Raw genomic sequence first — 22,035 nt, forward strand, 5'->3', positions numbered from 1 at the left:
CCAGTCACAGAAGTTCACACATCGTATGAGTCCATTACATGAAATGTCCAAAACAGGCAAATTCACAGACACAGGAAGTAGTTGCCTAGGGGTTGGGGGGTTGAGGAGAAACAAGGAAATAAATGCCAATGGGAACAGGGTTTATCTGGGGGCAAAAAAAATGTTCCAAAATTGTGCACAGTGATTCATAAGTTGGTGAGCATGCTAAAGACCAGTGAATCACACGCTTTAAAAGGGCAAATTGTACAGTATATGAATCATATTTCAATAAAGCTGTTATTAAAAAAGCCATTGCTAGAGAAGAACAGGTTCTGTTATGACAGTTATTTCATGAGTAATGTAAAATAATTTTGAACAAATAAATAACAACTCTAGATTAGAAAAAGGCAATATTAATAAAACTACAGGGAGAATTGGAAAAAATCCACAGTGCTTATGAAAATTTTAACCACTGGCCTCCTCAGGAATTGATAAAACAGGAAAAAAACTGGAAAGACCATATAAGATTTAAGCAACAAAATTAACACACTTGATGTAAGGACTGATGCACAATATGGCAAAGTATAGAATGCACATTCAGTATAGACACACAAAGGACATTTATAAAACTGATCAAATACTGAGCTTCAAGACAAATCAAAAAACATTTCAAGACTCAAATCATACAAAGCATATTTAAAAAAATTTTTTTAAATGTTTTTATTTATTTTTGAAGGAGAGAGACAGAGCATGAGCAGGGGAGGGGCAGAGAGAGAGGGAGACACAGAATCGGAAGCAGGCTCCAGGCTCTGAGCTGTCTGCACACAGCCCAACGTGGGGCTCAAACTCACAAACTGTGAGATCATGACCTGAGCCGAAGCTGGACGTTCAACCTACTGAGCCACCCAGGCGCCCCTATACAAAGCACATTTTTAAACGACAATACAAACAACCTAAAATGACTTGTCTTATTTATCAAACACTTATACAGTGTTTACTATGGGTAAACACTTTATAAATTGCTTTATAAATATTGCTTTATAAATTGCTTTATAAACATTAAATTAATCCTTATAACAACTCTGTGATGCAGGTGTTATTATTATCCTTATTTATAGTTAAGATTTGGTATGAATTATTTGTCCAAGATCACACAGCTGGGATACAAAACCAGGCATTTTGGCTGTATCTTAAAGTTCCTAACCACTGTATTATATATACTGCCTCTCAATAGCAAAGTAATAACTAGGAAAATCCCCTTGTGGATGGAAATTACAAAATACACTTCTAAATAAACGATGGGTTCAAAGAAAACCACAATTCAAACAAAACATTTTTATGAAAGTGACAAAAACTTGTGGGGAAACTAAAGTAGTATTTAAGGGGCATTTGTAGCCTCAAATGATCATATTACAAAAGAAGAGTTGTTGATAACCAATGATTTAATTTCTTATCTTAAAAACATAGAACATAAAATTAAAGCTTCTAAAGAAGTAGAAGCAGGGAAATAAGATAGAACAGAAATCAATGAAATGGAAAGCAGATGTACAATAGAGGAAATAAAGCCAAAAATTGTTTCTTTCTAAAGAATGATAAAATTGATAAATCCTTAGCAAAACTGATCAAAGACAAAAAGAGAGAAAATGCAAATTACCAATATCAAGAATGAAAGGGGACATTACTACAGATCCCATGGACACTGAAAAGATAGTAAGCGATTATTATGTTATATATGCCAGTACATTTGACAATTTAGATGAAATGGACAAATTTCATAAAACAAACTTAGCAAAACTGACCCAAAATGAATAAGAAATCTGAATATGTCTTTAACTACTGAAGAAATTAAGGGGCACCTGGCTGGCTCAATGGTGGAGCATGTGACTCGATCTCAGGGTCTTGAGTTTGAGCCCCATACTGGGTGGGGAGATTATAAATAAATAAACTTAAAAAAAATAAATTAAACTCATCATTTAAAAATCTTCCCATGAGAAAAACTTCAAACACATATGACCTCACTACCAAACACTAAACAAAACAACAAAACAACAGCTCACCTTGCAGCCACCTTTTTAGACAACAGTGGAGGGAACAACTTCCCCACTTATTTTAGAAATCACCATAATACTGATGTCAACACTTGACAAGAATATTACAAGAAATGAAAATTACAGGCCAATATATCTCATGAATGTAGAGTCAGTAACCGTAAATCTGTTTCTTACTCCAGGCTCAGTTCTAAGTCATCTCTTTTCACTACGAAATGTTTCTCTAGGATTCTATCCACACACATGGCTTCATACCTTACACAGATGACTCACATTTTTCTCTTTAGTCCAGACCCTTCCCACTAACCGCAGCCACCTCTACACACCTCCACCCTCTCTCGCCTGCACAACTAAAATGGAATCCTATACGGTCTCTCTCTATATCCAGTCTTGCCCTGGTCCCATCCATTCTTCCTACATCACCATCAGGGCAATCTTTTCAAAATGCAAATCTTATTAGCCATTCTACCGCTGGAAATCATCCAATGACTTCCTTCCCTTTTTTGGATTAAGAAGAAACTTTGTCTATGACACCCCACCTCATTACACCCACTCCAATTTTCCTAGCATCATTTCAAACCATTTCCACCTTGGACTCGTGACTGCAGCCACTCTGTCTCTTATCACACGGCCCATTTTCCCTGCTCACAAATTTTTTTTTTTTTTTTTTTTTGTATGTGCTATTCTCTACCCAGACACCCGTTCTTCCCCCTCTTTGCATAGTCAATTCTTATTCCTCTCTCAGATCCTAATGCACCAAACCAGAATCTCCTGGTACAGGCTCCCATAGTACCTCTGTCCTTTAATTTAATCACTTATTAAAATCACAAATTCACATTTTATTCACATAATGATTTGCTTACTGACTAACCCACTGGATGTTAAACTCCCTGATAGCAAGGACCTATTTCCCCTCACCATTCTATCCCCAACAGCAAGGATTGTACCTAGCATATGATAGATGCTCAATCAATTATCTGTTGCATTAATGAATCTTTTCCTATAATCATTACCCAAACACAATTAATTTACATTCAGTCAATGTGAAAAGTTTTCAGTTTCAAAAGTATTTTAAAAGCACAGTAGAAAAAAGGGGGAAAAATACAGGGGCAGATCTCTCTAATATAGGAGATGCATATCTCATTAGTCAAACGCAAACTAAATGTTTTTCATTTGAATTTATCTCCTTGACGTTTTTTAATAAGTCCATGGAGGTTTTAATAACTCCAAGTCTCTCTCCAGATGTCTGTGACACATCAAGTCTAGCTGAAAGTTTCTTCTTCCTTCCACCACCGCAGAACACAAATAACGAAATGTGGAAAGCGAAGGTCGTTAAACATATATGTCGTAGGGAAAAGAATCCTTTCATAATATAGATTATAATTCTTCAATGGCTCTGTTATAAAAGTTGGAACTCAGTAAATGGAGTTTCTTGAAAGTAAGTGTACTTAGGGAAGCAGGGAGAGGAAAGAAAGGAGAAGGGAGAAACAGAGGCATTTCTGGCAAGGGATAACAAGAAAAAGAGCTGTGGTGCTTCTGTTTCTCTCTCCTTGTCCAATGATATTCCTGCCTTCAAGTTTCTAGGACCCACACTAAGCCAGATAGGCACAAAAAAGCTGATCCCTATCCACTCAGCATTCCACTTAAGCAGTTATAATAGGGTGAAACTCTAAAGCCTCGGGGATTGCAGAAGTACTTCTCTGAAACGAATTAAAGTTGGTACAATACTATACATTGTTCAAAAGTCGATACTGACTCCTATTTATTCCACTTGCATTCATCAGGCAAAAAATACTATAGTAAAAAATTAACAGCGGGTTGGCTGCTAATAGGTATGGGATTTCGGTTCAGCGGATAGAAATGTTCAGGAGTTAGCGGTGATGATGGGACAATGCAATCAACGTACGAGCTCCACTGATTATAAATGTTTAAATGGTAAATTTTACACGGACTACATCTCAATGAAAAAGAACCCAACAGTCTTCAGGAGGAACCTTCAAAGTTAAAAATGTTTTCTTTTCTAACACTCTGAGGATATGAAGAAATAAGACATTCATCCTTAATTAGGAGCAAAGGGTTCTGCAAGCTGGCACTTAGGACAAAAGCACCAAAATTCTAAGATAGTATCTGGAGGTTTTTTTCTCACTTTCCCCCTTTCCCTAACCACCACGCCTCTTCCTGGCAAGCCCACTTCTTTCACCGGGAATTGTTTACTCAAAAAGCAACGACGTTCAAAAATATACAAAGCATCGCGAATCAGCCAAGGGTTTTTCTTCTTCATCAATCCAATCTGTCCCAAGCTTGGACTTTCTAGAAACCGCTCACGGACGTGAGAACTGCTGTCTTCTTTCCTCCCAGATCCTCCTGCACCAAGTCAATGGGGTTTTGTCCCAAAATGAAAATACAGCTGAATTAGCTTTTCAAAATGTAGCCGATATAAGGCTCTGATCCTGCCAATTTAAGGGAGGCGCTGAAAGCTGAATTCAGGTTTAAAAAAAAAAAAAAAAAAGCAAAGAAACAAACAAAAAAGCGGGCCAATTCTCACCACCTGCGAGAACCTGTTTGTTGCCTATTTCTGCGGCCTCGCGTCACACGACATCCTCACCTCGCACGCTGGGCTCCAGCCACTCTTTTGTCCCATCTCCCCTGCCCGTCACAGGGCCTTTGCACATGCTACTTCCCCCGGGGAAGGCACTCTCCTCTCCCCTTTGCCTGCTGATCCCTACTCATCTTTCCGATGTTCTTGGACCAAGACAAACTAGCCGGTAGCCTTGTCAGCCTCGTCGCCGGGAGCCCCTTGAACGGACGTGGAAAAGCAGGTCCCCGCAGAGGCGGCTCCGGGGCGCCCTAGACGTGACTTCACCGCAAAGCCCTTTCACGACGACCTTCGGAAGGCCAGGCTTTCTCGGCTGCTCGGGGAGGGGTCGGGAGCCGGGGGGGGGGGGGGGGGGGGCGAGAGGGGACCCGGAGGTCGGCGGGGAGCCGCGGGAAGCACCCCCGCGCGCCGCCTCGCCCCCCGGGCCCCGCGCACACTCACCGTCCGCCCGCACGCACACGCGCGGCAGCCCCAGCAGCAGCAGCAGCAGCAGCAGCAGCGCCGCGGCCCCGAGCGGGGCGCGGGGGCCGCGTCCCTCGGCGGCCATGGTCGCGGGCGTCCGGGCGCCGCGGGCTGGAGCGCGGGCTGCCCCGCGTGGGCGCCGCTCGGCTGTGCGCGCTGCGCTCTGCTCGGCCGTGCGCGCCCCGCGCGTCCCGGGGAGGAGCGCGCCGAGCCCCGGGGAGGCCGGGCGCCCGGAGCCGCCGCGCGGGGGCCCCCAGCTCCCGGGGGGTGGGGGTGTCGTCCGAGGCGCCGGGGAGGCGGCTGGACGCGCGGCTCCGCCTTCGCGCCGGGCACCTGGAGGTCTCGGCACCGCCGGAGGCTGCGCCGCACGCCGAGCTCGCGGGGCGCCGCCGGGGCGGAGGGTGAGGGCGCGGGGAGGCGGGGAGAGCCGAGCGCCGGCTGCAGGGACCCCCCCCCTTTTCCCCCCCGCCTGCCTGGGGGGGGGGGGGGGCGGTCGGCCAAAGGGGGACGCGGCCTGGCGGCCTGACCCCGGGAGGACGGTCCGAGCCTGAACGCCCACGTCTGCGCTCTGCCCCCGGACTTTGCGGCTCCCCCGCCCCCTCCCCGAGGAGGAACACGGTGGGGACAAGGGGCCTCCAGCCAGCTCGCCCCAAGGAGCCAGGCGCACGCAGCCGCGGGACCCCTCCTGACGGCGTGGCTGCAAAGGCCCTGCGGGGGGGGGGGGGGGCATCTTCGGCCGCCTCCCTCACGTCCCCAGGTGCGCCCAGCATTTCTCCAAGGCGCTGGGGCGGTTGTCGCCCTCGTCGCGCCTCCCAGGCCAGGGCTCCTCCACCTGGACAGGGCCTGGGACTCGCGGTCCGTTAGGGGCTGGGATTCACCTGCTGAAGCGTCCTGCCGGATTCTGCCGCAGGAGTCCCTGCCCTCAGTTGCTTCCTCTTCCCGGTTCGCCCCCTGTCCGGTGTCCTAGCATCGGCCTCCCGCGGCGAGCGGAGGCGGGTTTGCGTTCTTGACGCGTGCAGTGATAAAGATCCGTGTTGTAACTCGGGCCCCGCGGCGCCGGACGGTTTACCAGTCCCTTCCGCCTTCGCGTCCTGGTCAGACGTGCCCACGGCGTGCCTGCCCCCGAGCTCGGCCCGGTAGCAGGGAGGATCGGTCCTGAAAATGCTCAGACCGAAGTAACACAGGCACGTAAGGAGGACGAACAAGTGGTTGGTACTCAAAGGAACACATGCTTGGCCCCAGGACAATGCGCTAGGACGCAGACGTTGAAAGACTACTTTTTAAGGTAAAAACTGGGATTGGGGGGCCCCTGGGTGCTCAGTTGGTTAAGCGGCTGACTCTTGACTTCTGCTCAGGTCATGATCTCACCGGTGCGGGAGATCAAGCTGGCTCTGTGCTTGGGATGCTCTCTCCCTTTCTTTCTGCTCCTTCCCAGGTCACATGCTCTCTCTCAAGTGAACAAACACCAAAAACGAAACGAAACAAAACAAAACAAAACAAAACAAAATCCACGGGGATTTGAACCCACACCTGATTTACTACATGCATCATTTTTCAGCTCATATAATTTTTGAAGTCTAGGGAAAAGATGTGTCCTCTCCTTGTTCCTCCCCGGATGTCGACTACAAGGCTATTATTTATTAGTAATTCCTTTACGAATAAAACTTTGCTTTCAAAATACAAATACTCTAGGGTGTTAAATGCAGTAAGGCCTGACAACCATTCACATGTAAGTGTAAATTAATTTACTCAGTCACTTCTCTTCTAACAGCTATATGGTAGCCTAAGGAGTGGAACTTCACATGTCTGGGTTGTAGGGGACCTTTTAAAGCCTGATTATTGCTGAGAATGGAGGGGAGGGGCCAGGAGGCCCCGCAGGAGCTACTGACTGACTTTCTCAGGAGCCCCACCACTTACGTGTTTAGAATAGTCAATTGGCTATTGCTGTCTAATCCTAATGACACTTCAAAGTTGGTCTATTTTCGGATGCATCTTGGCTTGTCCCAGTCTGGGGAGATGGCCTGCTCTGAAGGTTTGGTACAGCTGATTAGAAAACCATTTGGACCTTTCATGCAAAGTTAAATACCCACCTCTCCTGTAACACAGAATTCTGCTTCTAGATGTTTTTCCAAAAGAAATAATGTCCACACACAAAAAATTTGTACACAAATTTCATAGCAGCTTTATCCACAACCATTACAAGTTGGAAGCAACCCAAACATCATCAACAGATGAACAGAAACCCAGACCGCATCGTGGTCACACAATGGAGTACTATTTAGCAATCAGAGGAATGAAATACTGGTACACTCAATAATGTGGTGACTGAGGGAAAGAAGCCTTCCGCAGAGCTCGAACTCACAAACGTTCGACGCGGGGCTCGAACTCACAAACCGTGAGATCGTGACCTGAGCCGAAGTCAGACGCTCAACCGACTGAGCCACCCAGGCGCCCCGCTGAAGTATTTGTCCAGACCTTAATAGCAAATACGGAACATTCCCACTCGTCAGAAGCTCCTTTGTGTTCCTACCCTGTCAAAGGCAGCCACAGTATTTACTGTCACCACAGACCACTTTTGCCCCTCTTGAGCTTTGTTTGAATGGAATCATAACGTACAAACAGGTCTTCGTTCAGTCAGAAGTAGGAAGCCGTCACAACTTTGAGGCCCGAGGGCAGGAGGGGAGGTGGAGGGGTTAGCAAAACCCAGCAAGGGCCGTTGCCACGAAAGAGGCTTCCCGAAGGGGACGTTAGCCGTAGGTAGCAGAACAAAATCCCTGCCACTTGTCTGGTAGGAAGGGCGTGGGGCAGAAAATACCCCAACATCTCTGTCCTCCGCCCTTCGGATTCCTCCTGATGCCTCCTGTTGGCTGAGCCGTTTGATAGGTGGAGGGGAAAGGAACACAGGTACCAGCGTCCTTAGAGGTCATGGTCTCAGGGTGCAGACTTGGCCAGAGGAGGGTGGAAAACGGAGCTGGAGACACAGTCGGAAAACAACCAGTAGGTCTATCTAGTTTTTTCATTCATTGGGATGAAGAAAATGCAGAATAAAACGGAAGTGCTATCAGTTTCTGTATGTGAATTCATTCATATTCTCACCCGAAGCTAAACTGGTATTAGCCACCATCCGTGGTTATTTTCGCATAAGTGCTGTTTCACATAAAGGCAAGTGGGAGAAGCAGACAATGATAAACTATGGCTGCTACAGTCCCCACTTCCGTAACTGGTCATGGGCCCTTATTTGACGATCGTTGCAATGTTCCCCCATTCGAGTCTATGAGCCTCTTGGCCTGCATGACTGTTTTCTTTTAACCGCTGAGAGGGACCCACACTTTCATTCGTACTAGAGGATCTTTATTTGTTTATTCATTATGTTATTCATTGGCCTTGGTTTCTCACGGACTGTTGTCATTGGACATGGGAGCTGTCTGGGATCTGGACAGTCTTTCATGCCATATCCTGTCGCAGCCACACAACCTCCCCTTGGTAGTCAGGACCAATCACCAGCCAGTAGGGTGACCTTCTTCTCTGCCGGTTGGAGAGCAAGCTTTGCTTCCAAGTTACTGGCACATGCCTGAGTGTTTACTGGTGGAAATATTTCTCCTTTGCCCACCCAAACCTCCCGAGTCACGAATCTAAATGTCGTGGGGATGCTATACAAAACCTTGGCAGGTGGATTATTATATATAATGCATGGGAGGTCATTGCCACTTCCACTCCTTGGTTTTTAGACGGCGTCTTCTGTCTGTAAGAGAAATGGCCCCACGTATCGGCTGGTGGTTTAAGACATATGCTGTATCTGGACATCTGAGAGGAGGGCTCCTCTCTCAAGGTGTTGTCACCAGCTAGTGACCTCACGTTTCTATGAAGCCACCCGCTTCTGAGTAGTGAGGCATATAATAAAAACAGATGTGGCTGGAGTAAGAGGCACCTGACAACTAGAGAACGGGTCCAATTCTCAAGGTGTCAGCCTGATTATTAAGGAAACCCTCTCCATTGAATGCCCCTGAGGCGGGGGCGGTTAGTCTACATATATATTCACAGGCTGCCAATTCCAGTAGGTCCATACGGCTATCCTTGTTATTGGCCTTTCGGTCTTGAACTTTTCAGGTCTTTGACCAACTATTTTAGGTATTATCCATAAATCAGTGTGGATTCATGAGTAAGGCCAAAGGTGAAACCAAAGTTTCACCCATTGGGAGGATTTTCTTTTGCTTTCTTTTTTTTTTTTCATTGTGGTAAAATATACTTAACACAAAATGTACCACTTTAATCATCGTCAGCGTGTGCTCTGTGATATTAAGTACGTTCATGATGTTGTGCAACCCTCACCACCATCCATCTCCAGAAAACCTTCAGCATCCCTAACTGAAACTTCGTACCCATTGAACAATAAGTCCCATTTCCTCAGCACCCCCAGCCCTGGCAACCACTCTGGTACTTTTGGTCTAGATTTGACTGTTCCAGGTACCCCACGTAAATGGAATCGTACAATGTCTGTCCTGTGTCACTACTGATTTTTAGTGCTGGACCAGAGTGGGGAAGGTTAGTGCCATGCTGTGGACACTCAAGGGTAAAGCAGGCCCAAGGATTTTCCTCCTCTGTGAAGTGAAACGCCACATGAGTCCACAGGTGTGGGCTGGGGTGGAGGAAGCCGAACAGTGAAACCAAGTGCCATGGAGATCTGAGCCACCGGCTCATCAATTTACTTGTCCCTTCCAGGCCCACTGACGTATATACCATTTCCATTTGAGAGTGGAATTCTGCTATACATTTCACAATAGCTCGTTCATAAGACCAGCTAAGGTCTCACACTCACGTGGTACCTGTGGTCAAGGAGCCCGATTGCAGGATACAAAGTGCGTATCAAATGGAGAGTAGTTGATTCAACTCTGACACTCTAGGGGTCTCCATTGCCCTTCTGCTAGCTGGTGTGCCCAAGCATCGTAAGGCATCCGTATCTCAAAGTATTGTGTCTTTTGTGACATGAGGCCAAGGTGGCAAGGCAGTTTGTACTGAAGCCTGGTTGCTACAAAGTTCCCTCTTGCTATGAACTGCTTTCAAAACTATAAGCTTTATGGGTTTACACACAGTAACTGGTCCCAAAACCTTTGTAACTTTTTATTCATGCTGGCATCGATTTATCCCTAAATACAGCTCGGAGGTAACACAATGAAAATCTCCTACTATCCTTGCTAGGTGAAAGCAAATGGCTTCTGACTGTGTTTGCTGATGGAATTAAAAATAAACCATTTAGGGGCACCTGGGTGGCTCAGTCGGTTAAGCGTCCGACTTCAGCTCAGGTCACGATCTCACGGTCCGTGAGTTCGAGCCCTGCGTCGGGCTCTGGGCTGATGGCTCAGAGCCTGGAGCCTGCTTCTGATTCTGTGTCTCCCTCTCTCTCTGCCCCTCCCCCGTTCATGCTCTGTCTCTCTCTGTTTCAAAAATAAACGTTAAAAAAAATTAAATTAAAATAAATAAATAAATAAATAAACCATTTACTTGGTTAATAACCCCCTAACAGGTGCCCAAGCCTGTATTGATTTATTCTAGTAAGGACAGTATTCCTGGAAGAGCACGTATCAACACCTAATTCTTTTGAAGATAAGCCACTAACATTTCCCAAAGTCTTCTGGCTTCTGCTCCGGCAAACAGGAAAGAAACACCGAATGACCAAACGTCCCGGTTCCTTCCTCTTGCTCGTCACTGTTGTCCCGGTATCCCATCCAATTTCGTATTTGACCCGGGTGTTTCATTTTCTGAAGAAATATCATCAAGAGTAGACTCAGCATAACCCAGAATGATCGTCCTCAGTCTTGCACTTTGGGTTTGTGAATGTTCTCATAGTGTGTGAGATGCATGTACCGTTCCGGCTTGAAAAGTGATGAACCATGAAAGCTAACCAGTGGCCCATCTCATTTTCCCCAGCCTTTTTCTGATGCCATCTCGCCAGCTTCTCCCTTTCAAGGACAGTATGCAGAACCATCAGTTACATCATCGAGTGCGCTCAGACACGGGTGGCTAGCGACAGCTTACTCCTTATGGTCTGTGGTCGTGGCGGGAAAAGTATTCAAAGCTCCCGCCAGCCACCAGTCAGTTTAAGATGCATGAGGCCACGAGTCAGCAGGTCAGTGGGGAAAGTGGGACATTCTAGTTTAGGTTTATGTGCAATATGTGCAGAAAATGAAGGCTGAGGAATTCAGGCCTGGAGCTCTTCGTGTGTAGCTTAAATAGTCTTGCTACTCAGAATGATCATTTATTGTATGGTGCAAATCTACAACTACTTAGTCATTTATTTTATTTTTGGTAACTATTTTGCAATAAATCCTTTTGGTGGCAATGAATTTTAAGAAGGAAATGCATATTTAATGAAAAGTACTGTCTTTCCCTTTCTCAAGATAGTTAGTAATGAACATGTAGGTTACCCAAAATATTTGTCAATATTTACCAGCCATCACGGGCCTGAGAAATATCACGGACAACATGAAAATCAGACACATGAATCTGCTAAGGAAGCATCGGCAATCATTTCAAAAGTTTGAAGACAACATTTTAACAGGTACAATATCCATTCACATATCATTCTATGAAACATGACTTTTCTATTCAAATGACTTTTCTTTTAAATTAATTTCTTTCATTTTATTTCAAGTTTTCTTGTGCACATAACGTTGATTCCATCAATGCCTAAATGATGCCAGTTTCACATGGTGTTACCAGATACTTTAAATAGAAAATAAGTCTACTCCAATAATGGTCCAATTTTTTTCACCAACTGTATGCATGAAATCAGAATAAATTTTTTGGAAGCTCAATTCTGTCAAAAGAGAACATTTGACATTATTTAAAGGCTATCATAAATTGTTTTATTTTTTTCTGGTGATTATATAAATACCAATAAATAATATCCACGCTAAATTAAGAAACCTCTGGATGTTTCTAGAATTCTTGAATACATTATGATGCCCATATAATCCATAATTTCAAACAAGCTGTGGTATCCTGTAGACCTGGGGAATTTGCTTGGATTATTTGTGTATTATTGAGTATATTTGACATATAACATTGTATACATTTAAGGTGTACAAAATGTCATTTTGATACATTTATATCTTGTAATACCATAGCCTTTGTTCTATATTATCCCATTCCATAATCATGGTACAGTATTGTTGTCCATATTCTTTAAACAGTGCATTCCATCACTGTGGCTTAGTCACTACTTGTTGAAGTTTGTGCCCTTAAACAACATCAATCTTCTTTCCACCCCCAACTTATATTATTTATTCGATGTTTCCTCCCTCTGTCAAATCTCTTCTTTTGGATTTCCTTTTTTTTTTTTTTTTTTTTTAATTTGAGAGAGAGAGACAGAGAGAGAGCGTGCTTGTGAACATGATCCGGGGTGGGGGCAGTGGGGGGCAGGGGAGAGAGAGAGAAGGAGAGAGAATCCTAAGCAGGCTCCACACTCAGTGTGGAATCCAACAAGGGGCTGGATCCTGCGACCCTGGGATCATGACCTAAGCCAAAATCAAGAGTTGGATGACCACCCGACTGAACCACCCAGTCGCCCCTCTTCTTTCGGATTTCCTACTTTTAATCTCCTGGGATCATTCTTTTATTTTATTATTTTTTCTCCCTAGAGTTATGAGGATGGCTGAACACATGATCCCCAACACTAGACAGGTAAGATTGACAGCAGGTTGTTTTTTTTTTAATGTTTATCTGTTTTTGAGAGAGAGAGAGAGCAAGCACGTGAGCGAGCGAGGGAGGGGCAGAGAGAGAGACACAGAAGGTCTGAGGCAGGCTCCGAGCTGGCAGAAGAGAGCCCGAGGGAGCAGGGCTCGAACTCAGGAACCATGAGATCATGACCTGAGCCAAAGTCTGGTGCGTAACTGACTGAGCCACCCAGGCATCCCAATAGTGGTTTAATAGTCACTTACACTCACAGCGTAGGGGAGAAGGACCCCGCATGCCATGGAGGGTCATTTGGGAACAAAGTGAACAAGTAGGGGCTAAGGGACATAGGCTTTGAAGTAACAAGAAGGTCAGGTGTTCTCTGATCCTCCTGGGAGGATGTGATTGTCCTGTTTGAATAATTTCCTCAGGCTGGTGGGGAACTGGAACTCTCCACTGCTCAGAGAAAAGCAGACACTATGCCTGGTCCCCACGGTAAGGAGGGTTGTTTGGCTAAGGGACCTTGTCCATGGGATCACAATGGGGACGAGAACTCGAGGCTAGCCGTGTGAAAGCCTCCTGCTTTTACCAGACGCCATGACCATGGGGAACTGTTTACGGGCTGAGTTTCACATCCTTGTTTGTTAAATGGGGATAATACTATCAATGCCCTTTGGTCCTTGCTTTGATGGAATAAGAGGTCCAGCGAGCTGTAAATGCAGTGAAGTAACTGGCTGAGCAACAGGTCTGTAGTTCATTCCCTTCATGACTTGGGAGAGACACCAGGAAAGGAAGAAGGTGATCCAGTCAGATACCTTTATAAACATTTAATGACAGACCTCCTAGCAAACAGTCTAATGATATGGCTGGCAGGGAAGTCTCGCCCTTGGAATGCTTTTGGAAGGATGTACTTGGTTGTCTAGGATTGCTGATGGTGAATAAACCTTTAGTCTATGGCTCCATGGGGCACGGGTGCCTGGAGGTGTCACGTAAGTTACGTAACCATCTAAATAGAAAATGGAGATGTGTCATGACTTAGATGGCTCCTTATGTGTCAGTGTTGTCACAGCACACATCCCTTGATGGCTTCATGTGTTGAAAGGTAGACAATGCAGGACCACCAGATATCTGAGGAAAACCTGTAATATGATAGAGACCTAACTAAGGAAATGAGAAAGAAGAAGAAGAAGAAGGAGGAGGAGGAGGAGGAGGAGGAGGAGGAGAAGGAGAAGGAGAAGAAGAAAAACCCAGAAAAGACAGACAATGCAGGGAAAAGGAAACTTCAACACAATAACCTTACTGCCCTCTTGGAGATAAGACTCAAGAGTCTGGAGGCTGCTTCAGATTCTGTGTCTCCCTCTCTCTCTGCCCTTCTCCCACTCACGCTCTGTCTCTATCTCCAAAACAAATAAACATAGAAAGAAAGAAAGAAAGAAAGAAAGAAAGAAAGAAAGAAAGAAAAAGTGTTCTACCCTGCTGAAAAGAAAACCATCAGCCCCAAATGGCATCTCTTAAGTCAAGTCACCGAATCTGAACCTAATACCTAATTGCAGTTTCAACCTCCCCCAAATGTAGTCTTAATTGGTCAGTCAGGAATTTTCTGATCAGCATCTATGAGGAATCTATCACAGATGCCTTCTCCACCCACTCAAAACAAGATGAGGTAATCTACCTAATAAGACCCTTGCCCTTTCCCCTAAGGAAAGGTGACCTTGCCTCAAACGACCCTTTCTTTTCCTTTGCTAATAACTTCGTGCCCCACCCTCCTTCCTATAAAAACCTTCTAGGTGGGATGCTGCCAGTCTAGTTCCTGAATCATTCATGAATCATTTAATAAAGTCAGTTAGATCTTTACATATTTACTTGGCTAGATTGCTTTTACAACCCTCCCCCTCCCAAAAAGGAATATTTAGAGACCACCGTAAGATCAGAAATGGAAAACTCAGTAGATGGCCTTGAAGATAAAGTTGAGAAATCTCCCAGTGAGGATAGTGAAAAGCAAAGAGATAGTGAATCGGGGAGAAAAAATAACATCCAGAATGCTCTCTGCCTGCACCCTGCCTTGACCTTTCCACGTGGTCCCCTGAGGCACGGCCAGGTACTTACTTCAGGACCTGCAAGTAATAAACTTCTCTCTGGCTTTACTTAACACATGTTAATTTCACAAAGTCACAAGTGTCTGTGAAAAGTCCAAAGTCCACCCAAAAGTTTCTGAACTTTTCTGAGACACCTGGGTTTTGAATTCCTGCCCTGCTGCTGTTTTACAGAAAGTGGCTATCACTTTATTTCCAGCCTAGTGTCCATTCAAATGTGGAATTCATGTTGGAGTACCTTTTTCTTTTTTTCTTTATTTTTACCCAAACTATTCACTTAAAGCTTTACCTACAAGATAGCCCTTTTAATCAAAGGATTTAGAAAAGAGAGAGGATATTTTTGCATAAATGCGAACCACTTAAAATGGAGTATTAGATTTCCCTATTTTTAGCAGTCCTACTGGACACTGTGCAATATTCTGTGGCCACCTTCTGCTCGTCTCTCCCCCTCTTCTCTTCTCAGGTCTCCTCGTCCCCTAGTTTCCCATAATCACATATAAACACAGCACTTGTAAACATTCCGTGCTACTTAAATTTGTACACGAGAAATGGAATGAGCTTAGACCCTCCCTGAGAGTCCATTGTTTACATTCAAAATATTTTGCTTTGGTTGAGGTATTTCAGAGTTCACGCATTCAAAAAGATGTCTGGCTACGCTCCAATCCCTAGAAAATCCATAGACTAGTCTATACTGTCCAACTTGTTTTCTCGGTTGTAGAGAGAGAAAGTTGGTTTTCTGTCTAAAATCTGACCAAGGACTCTAATGGCCTGGATCATTAAGTAGGATCTCTTGGAATAACCACTGAAGGTTTAAAAATTGAATTAGCATACCTGGCCTCATCTATATTTTGTTATGTCCAGATTTCTCCTGGTCATATGGAGTCAGAAGGTCAAACACTGATCATAGTTTTCTTAACAGTGAAGTAATGAATAATGATCAGCCTTAACGTCTCACTTCGGTACTAGAAATTCACTTCTCAGTGTTATTTGTGCACTAAGAAGTAATTGCCTTTTACTGATCACCTATGATAACCAGGCACTTTAATAATATAGATTATCTCTAATCCTTGCAACAACCATAGACAGGTTGCAGATGAGAAGATGGAGCTTTTTTCTACGTAGGTTATGCAAATTGCCCAAGGTCATACAGCTAGCTTGGCAAAAGTGGGATTTGAACTCAACTGTATACGATTCCGAAATCCCCACTCTTACCTTCGTACCATGTTGCCTCTTGTATACCCTGTAAACATTTCTTCCTATTAAATTAGTGTTAAGTTCTAGAAAGGCAGACTCTAATGTTGACACTCTGTGTCCAGGTATGAGAAAGAAACCATAAGTAACCTCTTGAACACCTTCTGACTGCACACCTTAGGTCACTGTATTATGGTTCTAGATTTATAGGTCTATCCCTTCCTCTGGAGAATAAGTCTCCAGGGGTCTTGCCATTCTGTGTATTGCTAATGTCTCCTACAGTACCTATTCCAGTGCCTGGCACATAATGGGCACTCAATAAATGTCTGATGAAAGAATGAATGAGATACTGTCCGTGGTATTGGGGACACTGCGTTTCCCACAGCCCACCTGGATGAACACCTGCTCATCTTTCTTGAATCAGTGCCATCATCTCATCTGTAGAGTCCTCTTTGTAACTTGGTCCAGTCCCTCCACCCAAGACTCTCTCCCTTGTGCTTACACCATAGCCTGAACGGTTGTCTCTTACAAATTATGGCTCTTTAATGCAACCATTGCCCGGCAGATCCCTCTCTCCCACTAGTCTGAATATCCTTGAGGACAGAGACCATGTTTTTCTGTGTTGTTAACTCTGCTGCCTTGGGAAGTACCTGGTTCTATGAAGTACCTATGTCTGATGAATTAATCATATACCCCAATCTGTTGAGTTTAACTCATCAGAGGATCCCAAGAAGAGAGCATGACAAGGGTCACGTTAATGCTCTGAGTAGAATAGGGAACTTGTCAAGGGATTGCACAGGTCTCTCCTTATCATCTTTTTTTTAGGGCAATGACCATGTCCTTTTATGTTTTCCTATAGCTGGTGGCTAGTACAGTGCCTAGCACATAGTAGGCATTTAATTAAGCTTTGATGAATGGAAGGAGGAATGAATGAGCATAAAAGCAAAACATACCAGCCAATGTCGAATTTCAAACCTGATGGATCTGAAGCAGCCTCACAAATCATCTGCCACCAGCCTGAAGCCACATAACCCCCAAATCACCGCACAATGTAGCATTTACATGCAGGCCGCCTTTGGGGCTATGGAGGTTGTGGGCTGGTCCTGAGTAAACACAGGCTGCACTGAAGAACCATTGTGGGCACTGGTAGTTCTTTCAAGTTCCTCTGGGGTCTGAAGTTGATTTGCAGCTGGAGGCAAGTCCCTGCCAAGCACCCCCCCCCCCCCCGACATTTTTGGCAATTGAATTATTAACTAAAAGAAAATCATCCAGGGTGTAGCCGTTAGCACTGGGACTGGGCTGCCGATGCTAGGGAATTTTTATTTTGTTTACTCAGAGTGTTTGCACCTAATCTAATGAAAAGTAGGAATGAGCCCACAGAAAGCAATTCAGAAGCCCTGGCCCCAGAGGAAGACAGTCTTTGGACTTGGCAGGAAGGCCATTCCAGGCGGCCAAGGAGGCGGCTGCAGGGCTACCCCTCAGGGTGAGACTTGTTCCCAGGGGAGTATTACCCACAGGTTGCTGCTGTGCTGGGTTTTCAGGGACCCTGGGAGGGCTCCAGAGCTCCAACCTCCTAAATATCTCCGGGAGTCCCTGGTTTGAATCCTGAAGCTTTCACGGAAGACTGATCCTTATTGAGATGCACATGCCACTGAGAGGGACAACTCGGGAAAGGATTCGGCAGAACTGAGTTTAAGTTTGACTTTTGCAACTTCATATCCATCCTGGAGACATCACTTTACATCTTCCGTCTCAGTTTGTTTACCTATAAAATAGAAATGATAAGACCATCTGACGTACAGGGTTTTTAGATCGGGATACTTGGTAAATCAAAAAACTTTCTACAGATAAAATGATTATCCATAATAATTGCTAATAATATGTGGTACTTTAGCACATTGCCTTCCTCTGCAAACTACTTGAGGGCAAAGGCTGTGACTTCCTTTACACCTGCAGCTTCTAGCTCAGTACATGGCACAGAAAGTGCCCAATAAAGGGTAGGAGAGTTGAGCAAGGACAAATTTGTGGTAGCAGGAAGGCTAAATATACTCCAATCACCCGTCATGTCTGACATCAAGAGCCTCACTTCCTTAAAGATCACAGAGGAACTGCTGAACCACACCCTCTTGCTCTGGGAAAGCGGGGCATCTCTTGGTCAAATTTCCAGTGTGACCCCCAGCCATTACACAAGACGACTGCTATTCTGGGGGCCTTTCGTCCTAGACCTCCTCCAGATAGTCTGCGTGTTATCAATAGACTCTTTTGGAACCACTGGTAAGCCTGTACTTGTTGAGCTATGCACCCAAACCTTTGTTTCCACAAGAACGGTCATCAAATACATGGAACAGGGGGACAAGCCAGGAAAAACTTGGTCTAATGATGTGACATGTTAAACATCTCGCATCTTAGCCCATACGTTGATTCTGCGTCTTACCGAAGTGTAGCAAAGGCATGGATATTTTAACATTTGCTTCAAAAAATGGTGTGACAGAAGGGCCCAAGATGCCTAGCCATCAGAAGGCTGGATTCCCCTCTTAGTCTGCCATCAACTTGCTGGGTTAATTATTCCGTTGCCCTGCATTTGTTGTTCAGTGAACCCCAGCAAGGGAGAGATGACTGGGTCCAGTGGCCTCTTTCCTCATGCATGGTGGTTCTTTGTGTCTGGAGTGCCTCCTGTTGGCCAGGCTGGAGCCTCTATCCCCACACTCCCAAAGTTGTCAGATTGTGGGACCAAATGTTGGCCCTGCTGGAAAGAGTTGGCATGGAGTTGTCTTGGTCCTGTCACACAAGGCTGTCTGGAAGGGCGAGGAGACTTCAACAAGAGGACAGAGGTTTGTGTAAGCTGTCCAAGAGCTGAGAAAAGAGCTATGAGCGATCCCCAAAGAGAGAGGCCTCCACAGGGACATGGGAGCCAAAACAGGAGGAGAGAAGACAATGCCAAGCAAGACTGTGTATTTGATCAAGTGTCTAGTGCCACTTTCTGAAACAAAACTAGTTGTAAATTTAAGTGTGGTGGGACCTTTACCTTAAAGTGGAAAACAAATCATGGACCCACAGGGAGTTGAGGGACAGGGACAATTATCTCCATTAAATAATGTTCAGAGGAACAGCGGGAGGTAAAAACAAACGTGCTTTTATCGCAATCCATATGTTCCTTTTGTTCAACATACCAACTCATCTTCTTTCAATATTTGTTATTCATCTGAGGCTTCAGTCTGAAGATGTGTGTCAAGCTGTGTGCAAATGTTGTCTCATTTTAATATCATGTAACAGAAGCTAAAACCACTCATTGCCGAGTTAGCAAATCAACAATAACTAAGTCATCCACAAAAGACAGTATAGATACATTTATAGGAAAATACACGAGACGGTTTTCCAGGCACATAACTAGAATTGACTTGGACCCACACAGGGAGTCAGCAAAAGGAGAGGGATTAATTTTGTGTCTCTCTTACTTTCTACAGTGGGTAGCAGAGTGCCGAACAGAGAAACAAAAGGGTTCTGCCCCTCGGTAGTACTATGACCACGAGCAAATTAATGAGCTTCTATTCACTCACTCACTCACTCACTCATCCAATGAACATTCCAGTTGGAGGAGGTTGACTGCCAAAGTCTAGGGATGAAGCTGGATTGGGATTAAGAGGGGACAGCCACAGCGTGCGAGATGCCGAATAGGTACATAGCCCCACCAGACATTGACTTAATGCCAGACTAAACCCTGCAGAAAAACATCCCTGCTCTGAGAAGGTTTGCATTATTTACATCTTAGATCGCTAGTCACGCACTGTTTACCTTCTATGCCATCCATGAAAAGGTGGCCAAGCTTGCTTTAATTTATTAGAAAGGGTAGGAAAACCTTTGGGAGAATAACTAGAAGCCCACTGTTTTTCATTATATTATATTTTAGGACAGCACATTTTCTTGTCTACTGACTTTTAAGAGGGCCCTGCAAAATAGTCTGTGTATGAAGAAATGAGCGGATAAAAGAATTGTTCTGTAGCTATTTGGACTTGGTTTTAAGGAACTTCATCTTCATTCAGATGAAAAAACAAAACAATTCTTAACTTCAGCTTCCAGGTCCCACAAAAATGCACAATGTTTGCTTACAAAGCAAAAGGGAAAAACAGATGGAAAGAATGACTCAGTATTCAGAGGAAAAGATTCTGTTATCAGTGAACAGATTATACGGATTGATTAGCTGGTGATATTGACCAAATTACTGAGGAAAAAATGGAGGAGGAGGAGGAGGATGTTTTGAAATGCTACAGAGAAAAAGTTACTGTAAACACAGTATGTTAAGGGCGCCTGGCTGTTGCAGTGGGTGGGGCATGAGGCTCTTGGTCTCAGGGCTGCAAGGTGGAGCCCCACATTGGGGGCACACATTACTTAAAACATAAAATCTTAAAAAACATAAACACAGTATGTTAAATATAGTCCCCAAATGCCAAAGAAGTTGTCTGGAAAAGTGACGCTCCCTTACCTAAAGGTTTTCTGTTCTGACTACAAAATGCCCTTTCCACCAGTATAGCTACTCATTTTTCAAATGTTTAATTATGCAACTCGAAACAAATTCATTCACCTTATAACATAATGAAAATGTTATATAAAATCCGAGGTACCCTTTGACTACTAATCATGTCAAAAGGCAAACCTTTACTACCCTCCCTGTCCATCATTCTGAGTTTGGTGGGTATTATTCAAAAAAGAATGAGGAAGATCTGTATGTTTTAATATGGAAGCCTGTGCCATACTTGTTGAGAAAACAAAGACATTTACTGAGTACAGTTATGATATCACTCATGTAATAAATTAAAATATACTCAATACCAATAGCACCTATGCCTATTGATCTATAGCATACCTATCTATCTGTATTTATAGCTATGATATCTACCTCTATCTCTGGGACATAAACAGGAAATGTTTAAGGGAGTTTTCATTTCTGGTAATGGTGAAATAAGTTAGATTAGTCTCTTTCTGAAGCACAAGAACAGTTTAAAAACTTGCATAAAATTTGGTAATGGCTACTCAAAGGCATCACACAGCTAATAACATAGCAAATAACTGAATTGAATAAATAAATTAACTGGGGAGAAGGAACAACTCTTTCTTTTCTTTTTTTAATGTTTATTTTGAGAGAGAGAGAGAGAGGCAGAGCACGAGCAGGGGAGGGGCAGAGAGAGAGGGAGACACAGAATCCGAAGCAGGCTCCAGGCTCTGACCAGTCAGCACAGAGCCTGATGCGGGGCTCGAACTCACAAACTGAGAGATCACGACCCAAGCCGAAGTTGGACGCTTAACCGACCGAACCACCCAGGCCCCCAAGGAACAACTCGTTCTTGCAGAAGAATGTCAATAATAAATGTAAAAGGAGTGAGGGAGGAGAAAAACCACCATCACAGTTAGAACACCACAGTCGCACTAGCTGCAAGAATATCTGCCCATAAATACTATAATTAGTTGGCAAACGTTTCAGGAGAAAAACAATATTTGCATATCTTCAAAGTATGTCTCCACAAGATATGTATTAACTCCAAAGGGAAATGTCACTATACAGTGGAGAAACCTGGCCAACACCACCCGCACCAAACGATCAGCTTTAACGTCACCTCGGTAAGACTTAGTTTAAAAAAATTTTTTTAAAGAGAGCATGAGCAGGGAAGGGGCAGAGAGAGAGAGAGGCACAGAATCTAAGGCAGGCTCCAGGCTCTGAGCTGTCAGCACAGATCCCAACTCGGAGCTCGAACCCACGAACCACGAGATCGTGACCGAAGCCAAAGTCAGATGCTTAAACGACTGGGTGCCCCTAACGTCACCCCAATAAGACTTATTGACACGAACGCTCTTCTGCCATGCGCTGAGGAGGAACCACAGGCTTTGTTGTATTCTTCCCCAAAACTACGACTTCAATAGAATCACGAGAAGGTATCAGACAAACACAAATTGACGAATGTTCTCAAAAATACCTGATCGGTACTCTTCAAAAAGTGTGAAG

General features: G+C 44.5%; 1 protein-coding gene across 1 annotated transcript in view; it reads right to left on the bottom strand.

The window, feature by feature from the left end:
- The window catches only part of SUSD5 (sushi domain containing 5), a 52,042-nt gene extending 46,517 nt beyond the window's left edge, over positions 1-5,525 (bottom strand). Inside the window, exon 1 of the mRNA XM_060638143.3 lies at positions 5,065-5,525. Within this exon, the coding sequence (XP_060494126.3) occupies positions 5,065-5,170 (106 nt within the window). The 5' untranslated portion in view covers positions 5,171-5,525. The remainder of the gene's footprint in view (positions 1-5,064) is intronic.
- Positions 5,526-22,035: the final 16,510 nt, after the last annotated feature.

This window comes from Panthera onca, chromosome C2 (assembly GCF_046562875.1).
Source record: "Panthera onca isolate mPanOnc1 chromosome C2, mPanOnc1 haplotype 2, whole genome shotgun sequence".
Classification (NCBI taxonomy): Eukaryota; Metazoa; Chordata; class Mammalia; order Carnivora; family Felidae; genus Panthera; species Panthera onca.